The 15,786-nt window shown below is 40.5% G+C and overlaps 1 protein-coding gene across 1 annotated transcript; it reads left to right on the top strand.

Moving 5' to 3' along the window:
- Nucleotides 1–883: 883 nt before the first annotated feature.
- On the top strand, nucleotides 884–15,057 carry ndufaf6 (NADH:ubiquinone oxidoreductase complex assembly factor 6; the record flags this gene model as incomplete). Its single annotated transcript, XM_071519475.1, has 4 exons — nucleotides 884–1,017; nucleotides 6,771–6,872; nucleotides 8,316–8,372; nucleotides 12,686–15,057. Coding segments are annotated over 4 exons (422 nt in total), but the record flags the coding sequence as incomplete, so codon positions are not given.
- Nucleotides 15,058–15,786: the final 729 nt, after the last annotated feature.

The following is a 15,786-nucleotide window of genomic DNA, read 5'->3' as shown; positions in this document are numbered from 1 at the left end:
AAACCTTCCAAAATTTAGCATTTCAATTTGTAAAATTATTGTCTTTTTTTTTGCATTGCATTCTTGTATCTCTATACTTATGAAACCAAAGTTCCTCACGAGGATAGAAAGATGAGGAAAAGCCTCCAAAGTGAGGACGTTTTGACAGTCCTCACTTCTTCAAGGGTTTAGAGTTAAAGTGCGGGTTTAGGTTTAAGATTAGAATTAGGATTGATTTTAGGTTAGGGTAACGGTCATGTTAGGCATGTAGTGGTGAGGTCCAAAGGACAGTTCTGGGGTCCAATACAATACAATACAATACAATACAATACAATACAATACAATACAATACAATACAATACAATACAATGCTCTCCAGTACAATACTGAAAAGGCCAAAGCAAGTAGAACCAGGGCTGCAACTAACGATTATTTTCATTATCGATTAATCTACTGATTATTTTTTCAATTAATCAACAATCATTTACTCTGTAAAATGTCAAAGATATTGACGAATGCCCATCACAGTTCCCAGAGTCCAAAGTGATTCTTCAGATTTCTTCCTCAGTCTGACCAGCAGCCAAAAAACCCAAAGTATTCATTTTGTAATGATATGAAACAGAGAAAAGCAGCAAATCTCTGCATTTGTGAAGCTGCAACCATCAAATGTTTGGTGTTTTTACTGATAAATGACTAAAACGATTAATCGATCATCAAAATTGTAATCGATTAATTTTTTTTCGATCGTCTAATCGATTAATCGACTAATACTTTCAGCGCTAATTGGAACCCAAAAAGCGATTAAAACATGTCCTTTCAACACAAGTAATACGAACGTGTGTGTGTGTGTGTGTGTGTGTGTGTGTGTGTGTGTGTGTGTGTGTGTGTGTGTGTGTGTGTGCAGGACTGAAGGATGTCCATGCAGACCACGCAGCGAGTCACATCGGTAAAGCTCAGGGAATCGTGACGAGTCTGAGAGCGATTCCGTACCACAGCAGCAGGCGGAAGGTCTACCTGCCCATGGACATCTGCATGCTGGTGAGCTCATCCTGCACGCTTTATTGATCTGTTTCGTCATACGCTATTGATCCCCGAAGGAGCGGGAGAGGTCAGAGGTCAGGGTCTGGAGCTGGGATTCGGTGTCTTGCCCGAGGACACTTCAGCGGGGCGGAGGGTTTGAACTAGCTTTCAACCAGTATGGGTTTTTAAGGCCAATACACGAACATGTTTTTTTATGGAAGCTGCCAATACCTGATATTATGTGCTGACATTCAGAATCTTTGAATTTGATCGTATTTATGCAAAAAATTCCAAGATATTACAAGTATTCTGTGTTTCCTCCAGAATTTTATGCTAGATAGATAGATAGATATAATTTTATTTATATGTCACTCCTCAGCATACAGGTCAAACAGAGCAACAAACACAGTACCCCAGTAAAAAAGGAGGTTGAGGACCACTCATTTAGAGTTATGAGACACAGGCTAAAAATAATACACATCAAAAAAATACTAGAATATATGTATATACATATATACACACACACAAATATACACACACATGTACATACATTCGTACAGATACATTGGTACACATACATACATACACATACACACACACGAAAAATAGAGGTCATATTACACACACACAAACACAAAGAATATAAAACAATCTTAGTATTGCATCATAAAATTTAGACACTCATGAATGAACGTCTTCTGTTAAGGATGAGGTGGCAAAGCTTTGGCACATTCGTTGATACAATATTTACCAGCTAAAACTACACACAATTTATTTAAATCATCGTAATCATTGCAACATGGTTTGAAAGTTGAAAAAATAATTCAGAACGAATGTCTGTATAGAGTTCACAGTGTAAGAGTACATGGGCTTCTGATTCAATAGAACCATTATTACATAGGGTGCAGAACCGTCTATCGGCTGGGTGTTTGTGTACCTGCCAGTTTCTATAGCTAAAGGTGCAACTCCACATCTGAATTTAGCAAATTGCTTGACAGGCTGGAAAAGCCTCTGAAACAGCGTTTAGACCATCATAAGACACTAAAACTCTCCATTGTCTTCCAATTGTCCAACTTGTTCAACTCAGAGACAAAGCAACCTGTTGGGCTGGTTGCTATCTGCTACTGCCACCTGCTTGCTCAGCCAAAAAAAAATCAAGTATTCAGTGTTTTCACCTAGAATATTATTCTTGTCAGGTTGGAAAAGCTTCTGAAACAGCAGTTAGACCGTCATGGGACACTAAAACTCAACAGCTTCAAACCCAGGCTAATGAATAATAGTAAAATGTATTGATTAGGTGTGGTCAGGTGAACCTCCATCATAACAAAGACTGATACCTGATTTCTTTTTAATTAAAAAAAGTATATTCGGGCCGATTTATCGGTCTAACCCTTATTTACCCTGGCCTTTCAGTTTCAGAGCAGCCTCTCTACTCACTGCACCAACCTCTTATTTTTTTTTTTCCCTCTTTTTATTACTGGCCTAGACAATACAGCTGCAGAACTGCTGAAATATGTACAGAAACAAATTAGTGCCAAAACATGAAGGACCCTTCACATTACCAGTTCATTCTGAACTATGGATCGGTCTCCATCTTTGTTTGTTCGTCCGTGTGTGACACCGCAGATCATATTTTGATTAAACTTGGCAGAACAATGCATCTCATCACTGTGCTCCAGCATTTTCAATATCACAATGATTGGCCCAAGGGGGGTGCTACAGTTACAGGCCAACACGAGGAGACATTTGTTACTGATCGGCCCAGAGGGGGTCTGCATCATTCATGGAGGACGATGTTCACTGTGGCCTTGTTTTTCCAGTTGGTTCAGACAATACAGTTTCACCCGCTGGAAGGGAAACAGAACTGGGTCAGAGCCAAAACACTGAAGACAATTTATGGGACATTCCCAGTTAGTTGTGTGTGGCCTAATATTTGGTTTTCAACTTCATAGGCTTTATGTTTTTTCTAAGTTAAATAGAAGCACACACACACACACTGTGATGATTCATGGCTTAGTTTTGACATGGTGTCAGATGATATTCTTGTTGAGCCAGTAATGGAATCGTGATCTAGCACAGCAAACCAGCGAGGACGGTTACACAACACCATACGGCAAACCAGAGAGCCCCGATGGAGAAACCTCCTGCCTCAAACACACACACACACACACACACTGCTGTGGATAAGAGCCGCAAACAATTTGCAACCTTTGTCTGGGCCATCTGTCCCACATAGAGAATAACAATCTACTGCTGGATGGAGCGTCCATGGGGGGGAGGAGGGGGGGGGGTTATCATGCAGATGTATTTGGCTGCTACATCAAGCAGGCGAGCTTTGCCCTTAAAATCTTCAGCTGGAGTGCTGACATCTGCGACCGGATGGAGATATGAAGAGGCTCCAGGCTCCGGAGCCGCTCACCTCACATCACCTCACTGTGCTGCCTGAAGAGGGCGCTGCTGATCTGCTGACAGAGGAGTTCATGGGCCAGCAGGTTTATATTACAGCCGTTTAGCAACTTACAAACCACTGCAACAGTAGAATAAGCTGAAATGCCTATATAACAACCAGTAGTAAGGTGTGCAGGGCAGAGCCACTGCATCCACACAGCAGGTGGATCAAATATTCCTTTGAGCCTTGACTGATGAAAGAAATGAGAGCAAAGGGGAAAAAATGATTTTATTTTAACCTTCTCCCCAGTCCACATTAATTCTGATAGGACTTTGCACCACTCTCATTCCTTGTTTAAAGTAGAGTGGCTGTCCAGTCAGCTTAATATTTTGTCTTTAGTGAGACAGAAGGCAGACTAACAGGGGGACAGTCTGGTGGAAGGATGGTTGGTTGGTTTGTATGTAGGTGGGTCAGTTGGTTGGTTAGGTGGTTGGTTTGTAGGTTGGTTGGTTGGTTGGTTGGTTGGTTGGTTTGTAGGTTGATGGGTTGGTTGGTTTGTAGGTTGGATGGTTGGTTGGATGGTTGGTTAGTTGGTTGGTTGGTTGGTTGGTTTGTAGGTTGGATGGATCGATGGTTGGTTGGTTGGTTGGTTTGTAGGTTGGATGGATCGATGGTTGGTTGGTTGGTTGGTTTGTAGGTTGGTTGGTTAATTGGTTGGTTGGTTGGTTGGATGGTTAGGTGGTTGGTTGGCTGGTTGGTTAGTTTGTAGGTTGGATGGTTGGTTTGTAGGTTGGTTGGTTGGTTTGTAGGTTGATTGGTTGGTTGGTTTGTAGGTTGGATGGTTAGGTGGTTGGTTAGGTGGTGGTTGGTTTGTAGGTTGGTTAGCTGGTTGGTTGGTTAGGTGGTTGGTTGGTTTGTAGGTTGGATGGTTGGTTGGTGATTGGTTGGTTGGTTTGTAGGTTGGTTGGTTGGTTGGTTGATTGGTTAATTGGTTGGTTGGTTGGTTGGTTGGTTGGTTAATTGGTTGGTTGGTTTGTAGGTTGGTTGGTTAATTGGTTGGTTGGTTTGTAGGTTGGTTGGTTGGTTGGTTGGTTAATTGGTTGGTTGGTTAGTTGGTTAATTGGTTGGTTGGTTTGTAGGTTGGATGGATGGATGGATGGTTAGGTGGTTGGTGGGTTGGTTGGTTGGTTGGTTGGTTGGTTTGTAGGTTGGTTGGTTGGTTGGTTAGATGGATGGATGGATGGATGGTTAGGTGGTTGGTTAGGTGGTGGTTGGTTTGTAGGTTCTCTGGTTTGTTCTGGTGTGATTTGATGCCCAGCAGGAGAACATGTCTGTCTTCACCACAAAACTCTGGAGATTTCTCTTCTTCTCCTTCATTATTACCAAATTATTTTGTGTCCTGGTCACTTCCCTGTTGCTTAATGAACATCCAGGCATTTTATCCTGTTGTTTCGAGGAATTAAGAATAATTAGCCAATTATTTTGGTTCCTCGGGCTAAAGTGAATTCTTAGTTGTGGCCCAAAGCAGAAGAGGGTTGGTGGTGAGGTCAGACTGCAGCCTCTGCTTCACCCCACTGTCGTCATCATAGTCCTGTACAGGTCTGAAACGTGTGCTATAGAATATATCAGTATAGAAATTGAATTGAAAGGTTTTGGAATTGGACAAAAAGTTCTGTCCGTTTTTTTTTTAAATGGAAAAGCGCACCAGTCCTGTCATTGGATCCTCATTGTGACCTTCAATTCCAAAGACCAAGTATTGCCAACATAAACATGATATTTCATTTGGGTGGAACATTTCAGTTTTCAGTGCAATACCTGTACAAGAATAGTAATAATGTATGATGTATAATAACAATTTAATCTGTACTTTAAAAATCATACATCTAACACATGACAATTTTACTTCATTTTGTACCTGAAATCATACTTTCCAAAACACAATCTTTCTTGTATAATTACAATTACAGTGGTCTGGACTGAAAAATTAAAATATTATTTGGTGAAAAATTTCTTTAAAGCCTTCCACATATTGACGACATTTTTACCCATGAGCTGGTCTTCTTGAATCCGTCTGATAAGGGATGACGTGTTATGTGTGTGAAAAATCCCTTTCAATAAACAACTTTCAGAAAGTTTGTAAGTTTTCTTCACAAAGTCCTCAAGTGGTATCAGACTCCTCCAGACCTCCGGACTCATTTGTATTCTCATTGTGTACAGTTTCAAACCATTGCCTCTGTTGTTTGTAGAGCCAGTGACAGATTACCACTCTCTGAAAAGCTCTTCTAGCACTGGTTTTCCTTCTTTTTTTTTCTTTAGTTGACAAATCTAAAACCTGCAACATGTATGCATGTGAGGAACAGTTGTCAAGGATAACAGGGAAAAATCCAGGACTTGTTTCCATGGCAGATCTTGTTGATCCTTTAGTCAGACAACATACAAGTTAAATCTTGATTTACAATATACTCATACAGTATATTCTACCTAAAACCATCATTTACAAACAATAGAAACATCTTAGAGAACGGAACAGGGTTGTATATGCCAGTCCCTCTCTTTAAAGTAATAATCTACAACATTTTCATATGAATAAATGTCCATTTTGTTCCTCTCTCTCTGCTCTAACTCAACAGTGATCCAACCTATATCCAGTTGATGAAAGCTTTTCGACTGTCTGTTCTAAACAGCCGGCCAGAAGTGATGTGTTTTACCTTTCCGGTTTGTTTGGAATCAACAGAAGAAGAAGAACTGGGTAGTTAGCATGAGCAGTGATAGCCACCATGACTGAACAGACAGAGAGAAGAGAAACTCAAACTGCATCAGCAGAAAATCCAAGCTCCGCCCACACTGTTTGATTGAAAGGTGATCTGTGGGAAGTGCAGTGATGAAACACCACAGTGAGGCTGAGGGACAAAGATGGAGGCTGAATAAAAAACAGTTCTCACAGATTACCGATTTAATTCAACCCTAAGATCAAAGGATTTTGTGTCTGAGAATGAAGCCTCACCCGTGTAGTCTGGTAGTGTGGGCTGGTCCTGGGTCAGTGCGGAGGCGATGCACCCCGTGGCGAGATGTCACACCGCAGTGCTGGCGTCCCACCAGGCGTCCCGGGGCAGTTAAAGGTTCTTCTTCATGAGATTAAAGAGGATACTCGGCTCTCAGAAACGTGAAGTGAAGCTCAAATGAAATACAGCTGAACTGGAGAGATAAGCTTTGTTGTTAAATTGAAACATAAACATCATAAATGAAGTGTGTGTGTTTGTGTGTGTCTGTGTGTGTGTGTGTGTGTGTGTGTGTGTGTGTGTGTGTGTGTGTGTGTGTGTGTGTGTGTGTGTGTGTGTGTGTGTGTGTGTGTGTGTGTGTGTGTGTGTGTGTGTGTCACCAGCACGGCGCTTCCCAAGAGGACTTCATCCGCAGCAGCCGGCAGCAGAACGTACGAGACGTGGTGTACGACATCGCCAGTCAGGCCCACGTTCACCTGCAGCACGTACGTACCAAACTTAGGCAATTTCCTCATAACAGAATTCGGATATTTTAAGAAATTAATTAGAAAAATTATACTACCACGAGTTGAGGGTGCTGTCACGCTGGCTAGTGGAATTGTTTATGAATTTGAGGCACATCGTTTGCCATATTACACCCAGTCTAATGAGGAATTTGTTAATTTGCATTTCCTTCAGCAGCACTAATGGAGTTGGAGCGTTTAGCTAATTGGTCGAGAGTCACTGGCCAAACACCAGCATGCATCACTGACTTTTGTGTCTTTGGAGGCTTCTTTACGTTTAGCTGGTGCATTAACATTCATCAACATTTATGTTTCATTTTAATCTCCGTAGTATCAATTAAGACTGTTCCTCACAGTTAAAGCACACATGTATATTACTCTGGTTGTGTACTGTGAGGATGTATATTAACGTATTTACTTTTCCCTAATGTGTCTACTGTGTATCGTCTGTCATGCTGTTCTTTCCCGACTGTGAGGCACTCTGAACTTTGCTTATGAAAAGTGCTATACAGATTAAGTGTATTATATTATTAGTATTCTTATTATAAAAGTAGTTTAACATGATGTTATATGCCACTTACTGGACTCTCTAATGGCTCCTATTATCATTATTATTATTATTATAAGACATTGTAATCAATAATAATAATAATACATTTTATTTGTATAAAACTGAAGTGTTATACAAAAGTTTGGCAGTTTTACAGAAAAGTTTTACAGAAATTTACAAAATGTTTTTTTTTTTTGTAACCAAATTTTATTCAACAAACTGCACATATGATGAAACAGTATTACAGATTCATACTTTTCTTTTTAGACAGTAATAACCCCCCATTATCTCCCCTTAGCCCCCCAGCATTCCCCTCCCTGCTCATAGAAACAAAATAATAAGTAAATAAACAATAATACAATAATAACAACAACAATAATAATAATAATAATAATAGTTGAATAATTTAAATAAATACAGATGACAAAATGATTGTACAAATAAAAATAAATAAATAAATAAAAATAAAAAAAGGGGGGGAGAAGAAGAAAAGGAATGGACCCAAAATGCTTTACAAAAAGCAAAACTAAAAAGGTCTAATAAACTGTATATAAGAGATAAAACTGGGAAACGTTCAAAAGAAAAGGTGGTTAAAATATGAAATTATAAAAAAAAAAAAACACTAGGCAAAAACGTTACATAAAAGCAAGTCTAAAACAGTTTTAATGAGTGATTTGAAAGATGATGGTGAATCAGCTGCTTGATCTCCTCAGGCAGAGCGTTCCACAGTCTGGAGCCCAGACAGTAAAGACTGGATCAGTTTTAGTCTGGAGTTTAGACTGAGGATCCCTGACAGAGGATCGTTAGTTTCAGGGAGAACGGTTATCGACGTCTTGTCTTCATCTGGTTCCTGTTTGTCCTGCTCTCTCCTTCAGGCTCGATCCTTTAGCAAGACCGTCCCGGCAGCTGCCCACCCCGCCTTCCTCCAGACGGTACGTCCCCATGCACCAGACCAGGTGTCCCAGGTGGATCAGTGGTCTAAAGCAGTGCTTCCCAACCTTTTTCCTTCAGGGAGCCCTATTCTATCACTGAGTAAACAGACGACCCCTGACGAAGTGACATATTTTGTGGATATTTCAAATTATATTCAATGCATAACAATAACAGCACAGAACAACTGATAAAATCTAGTGAACGCAATAACTGCAGGAAGTTTGTGTAAAACGAGCAATTTGGATGAATATTGAGTAGATTATGTGAATTTTGCATCAGAGATTATTTTTCCTGATATTTTTAGGAACGTTTTATACAATTCTCTGTATTATTTATTATCATACATACTTATCATGCTTATTTCGGACAAATTCAGTCTTCTCCCTGACGCTCGGCCGTTGTTCTATTAGCTCTTTGGTTGTTTTAACTGTGAGCTTTTCTGATGCAGGACGAGGCTGCTTAGCAGAGACTGAATATAGCTTCATGTGTTCATGTCTTCACCGCGCCCTTATCCTCGTTTATATCTTAAAAAAACATCTAAACTTTAAAAATAACAACTACATTTAGTTCTTTTCTTCACAGAAATTAATGAAATGCTGAGATATACTGTATATATATATATATATTTTTAAAGTTTTCTTACACCCCTTAAAACCAAGAAGGCCTTGCGACCCCCCGTGAAGCTTTGGCGACCCCTAGTGGGGGGTCGAGACCCCCAGGTTGGGAACCAGTGGTCTAATGGCCAATTTATACTTCTGCCTCTTCGGAGGTTCAGATATGTTCATCTGGACGACAGCTCATCTTCCAATTATAAAGATACCAGATGAACTGAATTATCCACAACACGAGCTTCAGAGAATGGAAACACTACGACTTCTTCTGTTATTACCTCTGTGTTAACAAAGCTCCACACTGCCATCTAGTGTTTCGATGGTCTACAAGCAGAATCACCAAGTATAACTTGGCCTTCAAGATGCACCATGTAACTGCTGAGGCCCTTTTATCGATTGTCACCCGCCTCTCTCTCCCAGGCTTTCAGTTTCTCTCCACTTTCAACTATAATATAAAGCCAAAGAAGAATATTTTCACAAGATGTTCAGGGACAGCTTTAAAGTGATATTTCTCCTTGGTGGAACAGTTGAAAGGTTTGATTTCAAAACACTTTATATCCCTTTAGGGGAAATTGAGCTACCTGAAATTCATCAAGCAATATTTCAAAAAAACAACACTTTGGTCTCAAAAATAGCAAAAGCAAATGCCATACGATGACTCATGACTTTATTAAGAACTCATGACAAGTTTTTCTTAAATGTCAGCAATACTTTTGTAAGAGTAGGTATCAAAAGGTTGAGATCTCATTTTGGAACTAGAGAGATTAAACCTCCGCCAGCGCTGAACAATTCTCCAACTTTCTGTCCCACCCACACACATCTTCCTATCACTTACATTTTAAGTTAAATTGATTTCTTCACCCTGCAAACGTCTTCCTAGGATCTGCAGAGGTGGAAAGTAACTAAGTACGTTTACTCTAGTACTGTACTTTAGTACAGTTTTGAGGTACTGGCACTTAACTTGAGTATTTCCTTGAGTATTTGACGGCTGGAGTTACTAGTTACTTTGCAGAATAAGGTTTTACACGCAAAACATACGATAAGCTCATAAAATATGTTGCATTGTTAGACTTTAAACTCCCCAACAGTATATGGAGCAGTTAGACCGACAACATTAAAATACTTCTGACAGGTTCATGCTTCAATAATTTAACACTCTGACAGAATGACGACTTTTACTTTTGATGCCTCAGTACATTTTACTCCTAATACTTCTATACTTTTACTGAAATACATTTTTGAATGCAGAACTTTTACTTTTAATGTTAAGTATTTTTCCATTATGGTATTGCTACTTTTACTTAGGTAAAGCATTTGAGAACTTTTTCCACCACTGAGGATTTGCAATCGAGCCTCTTTCTCTGTTAGTTTCATAATTATGGCAAAAAACAACTGTTATATAAGTACAGTATATGAGAGAGAGAGAGAGAGAGATCCACCTGCTCTGGGCACAGTCCACAAACGTGATGTTGTGTTAGATGCTATAAATACAGAGCTGAGAAGCTGTATGTTCCCCTGCCGTCTCCACATGTTAAAAGGCTCTTCCATCTCCTGGCTGTGGAATTATGATTTTCACGCTGCGGTGGCCTTGTGTGTCTGGGGCCCAGTGGAGCCTGTGTGTGTGTGTGTGTGTGTGTGTGTGTGTGTGTGTGTGTGTGTATCATACTCGTCCTGCTCGGTGTGCTTATCCATGTGAGAAGCCCCACATGGCCACACATGCTTTCTCGCTCTCCTGAAAATTTAATTCAGATGAGTCTTAGGTTTGGCTGCAGCGTGCGATGTCATCTGAAACGCAGTGCTGGCTCATCTCCGCTCTGTGCCTGAGGGACTGAAACACACCGGCCCGCTCCTGCAGCTCCTTATCAAACAAATGACAAACACCAGAGTTTCAGAAAAACAGCATCCAACCATGTTCACAAGTACAAATCAACTTCACAAAAACAAGATGCTGCCTGACTTTGTAAATGACGATCGATTTCATTAAGCCAATCTGAAGTGATTAATTGGTAGGGATGCACCAAAATGTGTGGGTTTTTGTTTAAGTACAATATCCAATATTTTCCCACCCATATTGGCTGATACCGATATGCATTTTTGTAAGAATCTTAGTACAAATGCATTAAAGCTTTTCAGACATACCTATCTTAAGCCTGGAATAAGCGATTTCAGACCTTCTAACCAACCCTGAACCTAATGTTTGCTATGTGGAGATTTCATTGAGACATAATGATATAAACCAATATCCACACAGTGAGACTGGTAACTGGTGAGACTTCTCTGTAGGTACGGTTAGCTTAGCTGTTAGCCTTTATGCACGGTGCTTTGCAATGTTTGTCCTTACTAGACCTCCATAGTGCAGTGGCTTTGCTGTGTCTTATTTACAAATGTGTTGCGTTTTCTGTCGCCCTCTAGTGGTCAGAACATTTTGCTTATTGCAGCTTTAAGATAAATAATTTTTTAAACAAAAGACCATGTTAGTTTTATTCTGTTGCTAATTTGACAGTTGTAACCAGTGACACACCCCTAGAAAAAAAGGTCACAAAAATGCCAATTCCACAACAGGCCAAATATCTGCAGTAAAAATAATATCGGACCGATACTGGTATTGCTTTTTAAAGCTGATATCAGCTGATACCGTCTGCTGATATATCGGTGCATCCTTAGTAACTGGATTTACTTCATTTCTTCACTTCTCTGTGTTACACTGTGCTTTGCTAACATGCTCTCACCTCTATAACGAGTCAGAATAGGTTGATAAGACATCAAAAACTGTTTGGGTATGAGCGCTTCCAGGACTCAAAATTAAGTTTGTTTGAGGTGCTCTTGGATAGGGATACATGTTGACACAAAAATACAAAAAAACTCCAAGGCACTCTCTTTAAACCACTTAAAATGCCTTTATTGTCATGGCATGGTCATATTAGACTTTAAAAACAAACTAGGTTGATAAGACATGTTGGCTTACCAGGTTTTGGTCAGGGGTTTTTTGACCAATGGAGTTTGAAATTTATTTTTTGTTTTAACCTACTTAAAGCAGCAGATGGGTGGAGGTTAAGGCTGCTGTTCTGTAGCTGACCCTGACCTCTGACCTCTGACCGCCCTGTGGAGGGGGGCAAGAGGAAGCAGAATACAGGGATCAATGTTGCGTTCATGTCATATTGGATTTACCGTAAATATGGGAAAAACGTTCACGTCAGCCTCCTAGCGGTGATTACAAGCGGGATGTGGGAAGTCTTTGTCACCTCTGATATTTCTTACTTGGCGTTACAAAAGTGTGTCAGGAAGTTCTAAACATGGCAGTAAATCCACCGATTTCAGCAGTTCAAGGTCATAAAAATCAATTTGTGTAAGGCTGACTTTAAAGGAACTCGTAAACACTTCCAAGTTTTACCAATGAGATGTCATCTTGTTTTTCTGTTTCATCCGATATGCCGCAACATCTGGAGCAACTTCAGTTTATAGACTTCTGTCTGGTGCTCTTATCCACAGGTGCAGCAGGATGAGCTTAGAAGAGATAAGACAGATGAAAAAAATATTCCTTCTTCCCTAAAAGGTTATGTATGATAGAGAAGTCCTAGATAAGGAAATAAGAGGCAGGGAGACGAGGAAATCTGAAGGACAGGAACATTTTCAGAGCACAGAGAGGAGGAAGCTCTTGCGATCTAACCTGAGTTCTTCTTCTGTGGTGTTGTCTGCTGCAGGTGGTGTTGGAGGACTACCTCCAGAGAGTGAGGAGGGCAGATTTTGACGTTTTCCACCCCAGCCTGCAGAACAGAAACCCCCTCCTCCCCATCCAGCTTTACTTCCGCTCCTGGAAGAAGACCTACTGATGTCACCCCACCCCCGACCCCCCCAACCATCCCCCCCACACCACCCCCACCCCCTTCCCCACCCCAAACTTCTCTATATATTCCAATTCATCCACCGGATCTGAAGGCTACAGAGAGCCGGCCTGTCTGTGGGTTTTGCCTGCAGTCGATGCTGCAGCAGCAGATCTTTGAAGGAGCCCAGACTCCTTTTGAACCGCAGCACTGAAGATCAGCACCAAGAACCACAGATACAAACTGTCGTTTCTCAACCTCTGACCAGCGGACCAGCTCTGGTCCTGAAGATGTGCTGATATGGTAGAGGGGTTATCTGAGACGAAAGACTTCTGGTTTCAATACTATTTCGATACCATTGTGAAAGATTGAATTCAATATTAAATTTTATCAATGTTCGGTAAATTCCATTTCGACATCACCCCCAGAGGGCGTGAACATGCAGATTGGAAAAATAGAAGAAGAAGAAGGATTGTAATAGACAAAGCCTCAGTCTGGCTCTTGGCAGTGGACCGCAGCAGTCGGAGTCAAACAGCTGAAAATATTCAACAGCGTCAAACAGTCCACCAGTAACTGAACTGGATCCCAGTCCATCTAAACTGGTGGACAAACCGGTGCCAGGAGCCAAAAATGGAACTGGTTCACTTTAAGATCCGACAAAGACGAACATCAAACTGACAAAACCGCCGTGCAGAAGTTGCTCCAAAGCTCGAGTCGATGTGGAAACAAAAGTTATTTAGCAAAGCATCTTGGAGACGTTGATCAGTGACATTACTTGACAGTTTTTCCTGTTTGCCCTGGTGTCATACTGGTATCGAACTGGTTGGTATTCAACTATTTGCATCAAAGTGAAAATTCTGGTATTGTGATAACACAAGTGGAGACTGGTAGAACTGGTAGAGACTACACAAGTATCATGATGTACCTGTATCGGTCTTACTGTGTGTATTTTACAGTATCAGTGCGGTTCTGTGTCTGTACTGCTCCCACTGTGGTTCTGGTATAGTATTGGTGAGCAGCAGAAAACCAGCATGTAACCCAGCCAGTAACCTTTTTAAAATGGATCAGTACCAGATCTGTCTTGGAACCCAACCGGCCCACATGTCTGTACCTGTACCGAACCAAACTGTGTCCCAAACGTAATGGAAAAACATACTGTACTGTACTGTGCCAGGACTGGAAATGTAACACTTTGGCACCTGGACAGTTCAGCAGGCTGCAGGAGGAGGAGGTTAAGAAACATTGATGGCAATAGTTGGTAAAACCAACCACAGCACTGGAGACTGACACACTACTGTCTTTACTACACTGACTGAAATAAATCACATGTCTAATGGTTTAGTCTCAAAAGAATAAAAGACACAAATATCTTTAAATGAAGTAAGCCACAACAGTATCAGTAAGCCATTTTTCTTCTTTGGTTGTCATGTCTGTGATAAATACATCTTCTCTTTTTATGCGGTTTTGATATTGCTCACTCAGAATCTGTTGTCAAGGCAACATTCAGGTATAAAGTGAGCTCTTGTGACCTTCTGGTCACAAGAGCTCAAATCCCAGACCGGCTGGACAGATCTGGGGCCAGTTGCATAAAGATAGACCTAGTCTATAAAAATAAACCTTAGACTTAAATCTGACCTTAAGTCAAACTTGCTATAGACATTTATATTTACCCGTTCGTACTACTTATTGATTGTTGTAGATCTCTAATGGGTTGTTTCTGTCTCTAAAGACTCTCTCTATTCTTAAGGCTTTTCCCAAAAAACAGAGATTTGCCATCTTTTATGAAGCGGCTTCAGTATTTAAACTTCCTGCTCTGACAGTTAGGCCGACTCGTTGCCATAACAACAAAGTTCTTAACTCAAGATTAGCCGGGGGGAAGGTGGCTAACTGTCCTACCTCAAAATAAGTCAGTTGTAATATTTAAGTAACAGACAGTCTTAATTAGACTAGTCCAACCTGAGAATCTAAGACCAGTCTAAGGCTTAGACTAGTCTTAAACTAGCTTTATGCAACTGGCCCCTGGATGGGGAAAGTGAGTGAGATCGACTCTCACTTCCATTAACAAGTGCTGTCATGGTGTCTTTGAGCAAGGCACCTAACCCCCACTCACTCCAGTGGAGTTGCTCTGTGGCCAACAGCAGGAGACTGGTTATACTGGTCAGCTCAGTGTGGATGTGTGTTGAGCTGTATGAATCTGAAGCAGGGCGATGTTCAAAAGAGCTGATATGCTCACAAACATTCCCTGGATAAATAAAGGATAAAAAATAAAATGTTGGACAGCTCTCCTTTTATTTTTATTTTTTTTATTTAACATGGAAAAAAAAAAACAGCACTACCAACAATTATCAAACATATACAACATGCATATAAACATATCAACACTAACACCTGGCACATAGCATTTGGCCCAACAATAGTAGAAGTAAGCAAAACAATAAAAAAAAAAAATACAGGATTCTTTACCAGCATTGTAGAGATTATGCACATTATGATTTGGGCAGTTTAGCTATCTCCTAATTCCCATAAAGAAATAAATAAACCACACCTCACCAACCCTCCACCAGCTCTCTGCTGTTTATATTTTGGTCCATTAGCGCAGTGATTCTTAACCTTTTTCATATCAAGGACCATAATGTAGTCCTCATTAGAGCCACGGACCCCCATTTGATGAGATTTTATTTTTCTGACCCAAATCTAAGATTATTTCTATTGTTAAATATGATTTTGTCCAGAATTCCATGACTGTCTGTATTGTAGGTAGAGAGATAACAGAGAAACTATGATCAAAACAGTCATTCTACATTCATTTACTTCTTGTAAATGAAATAATGCTGAAGTTTAAACGCACAGTATGTAATTTCTGCCACTAGGGGTCTCTCAATCAAAACAATAACAAAAGACGTAGTTTGATGACGTCGTGAAGTAGCGTGGGATCATGGGAGTTTTTTTTACGGGGACAGCTTCGGCGACAGAACGCGCAG

Source organism: Centroberyx affinis, unplaced genomic scaffold (assembly GCF_046629955.1).
Source record: "Centroberyx affinis isolate AG114_WGS23_722 - 3 ecotype Tasmania unplaced genomic scaffold, CSIRO-AGI_Caff_v1 ptg000699l_1, whole genome shotgun sequence".
In the NCBI taxonomy this organism is placed as follows: Eukaryota; Metazoa; Chordata; class Actinopteri; order Beryciformes; family Berycidae; genus Centroberyx; species Centroberyx affinis.
The sequence above is the reverse complement of the archived record's forward strand: the minus strand, read 5'-3'. Positions and strand labels throughout refer to the sequence as shown.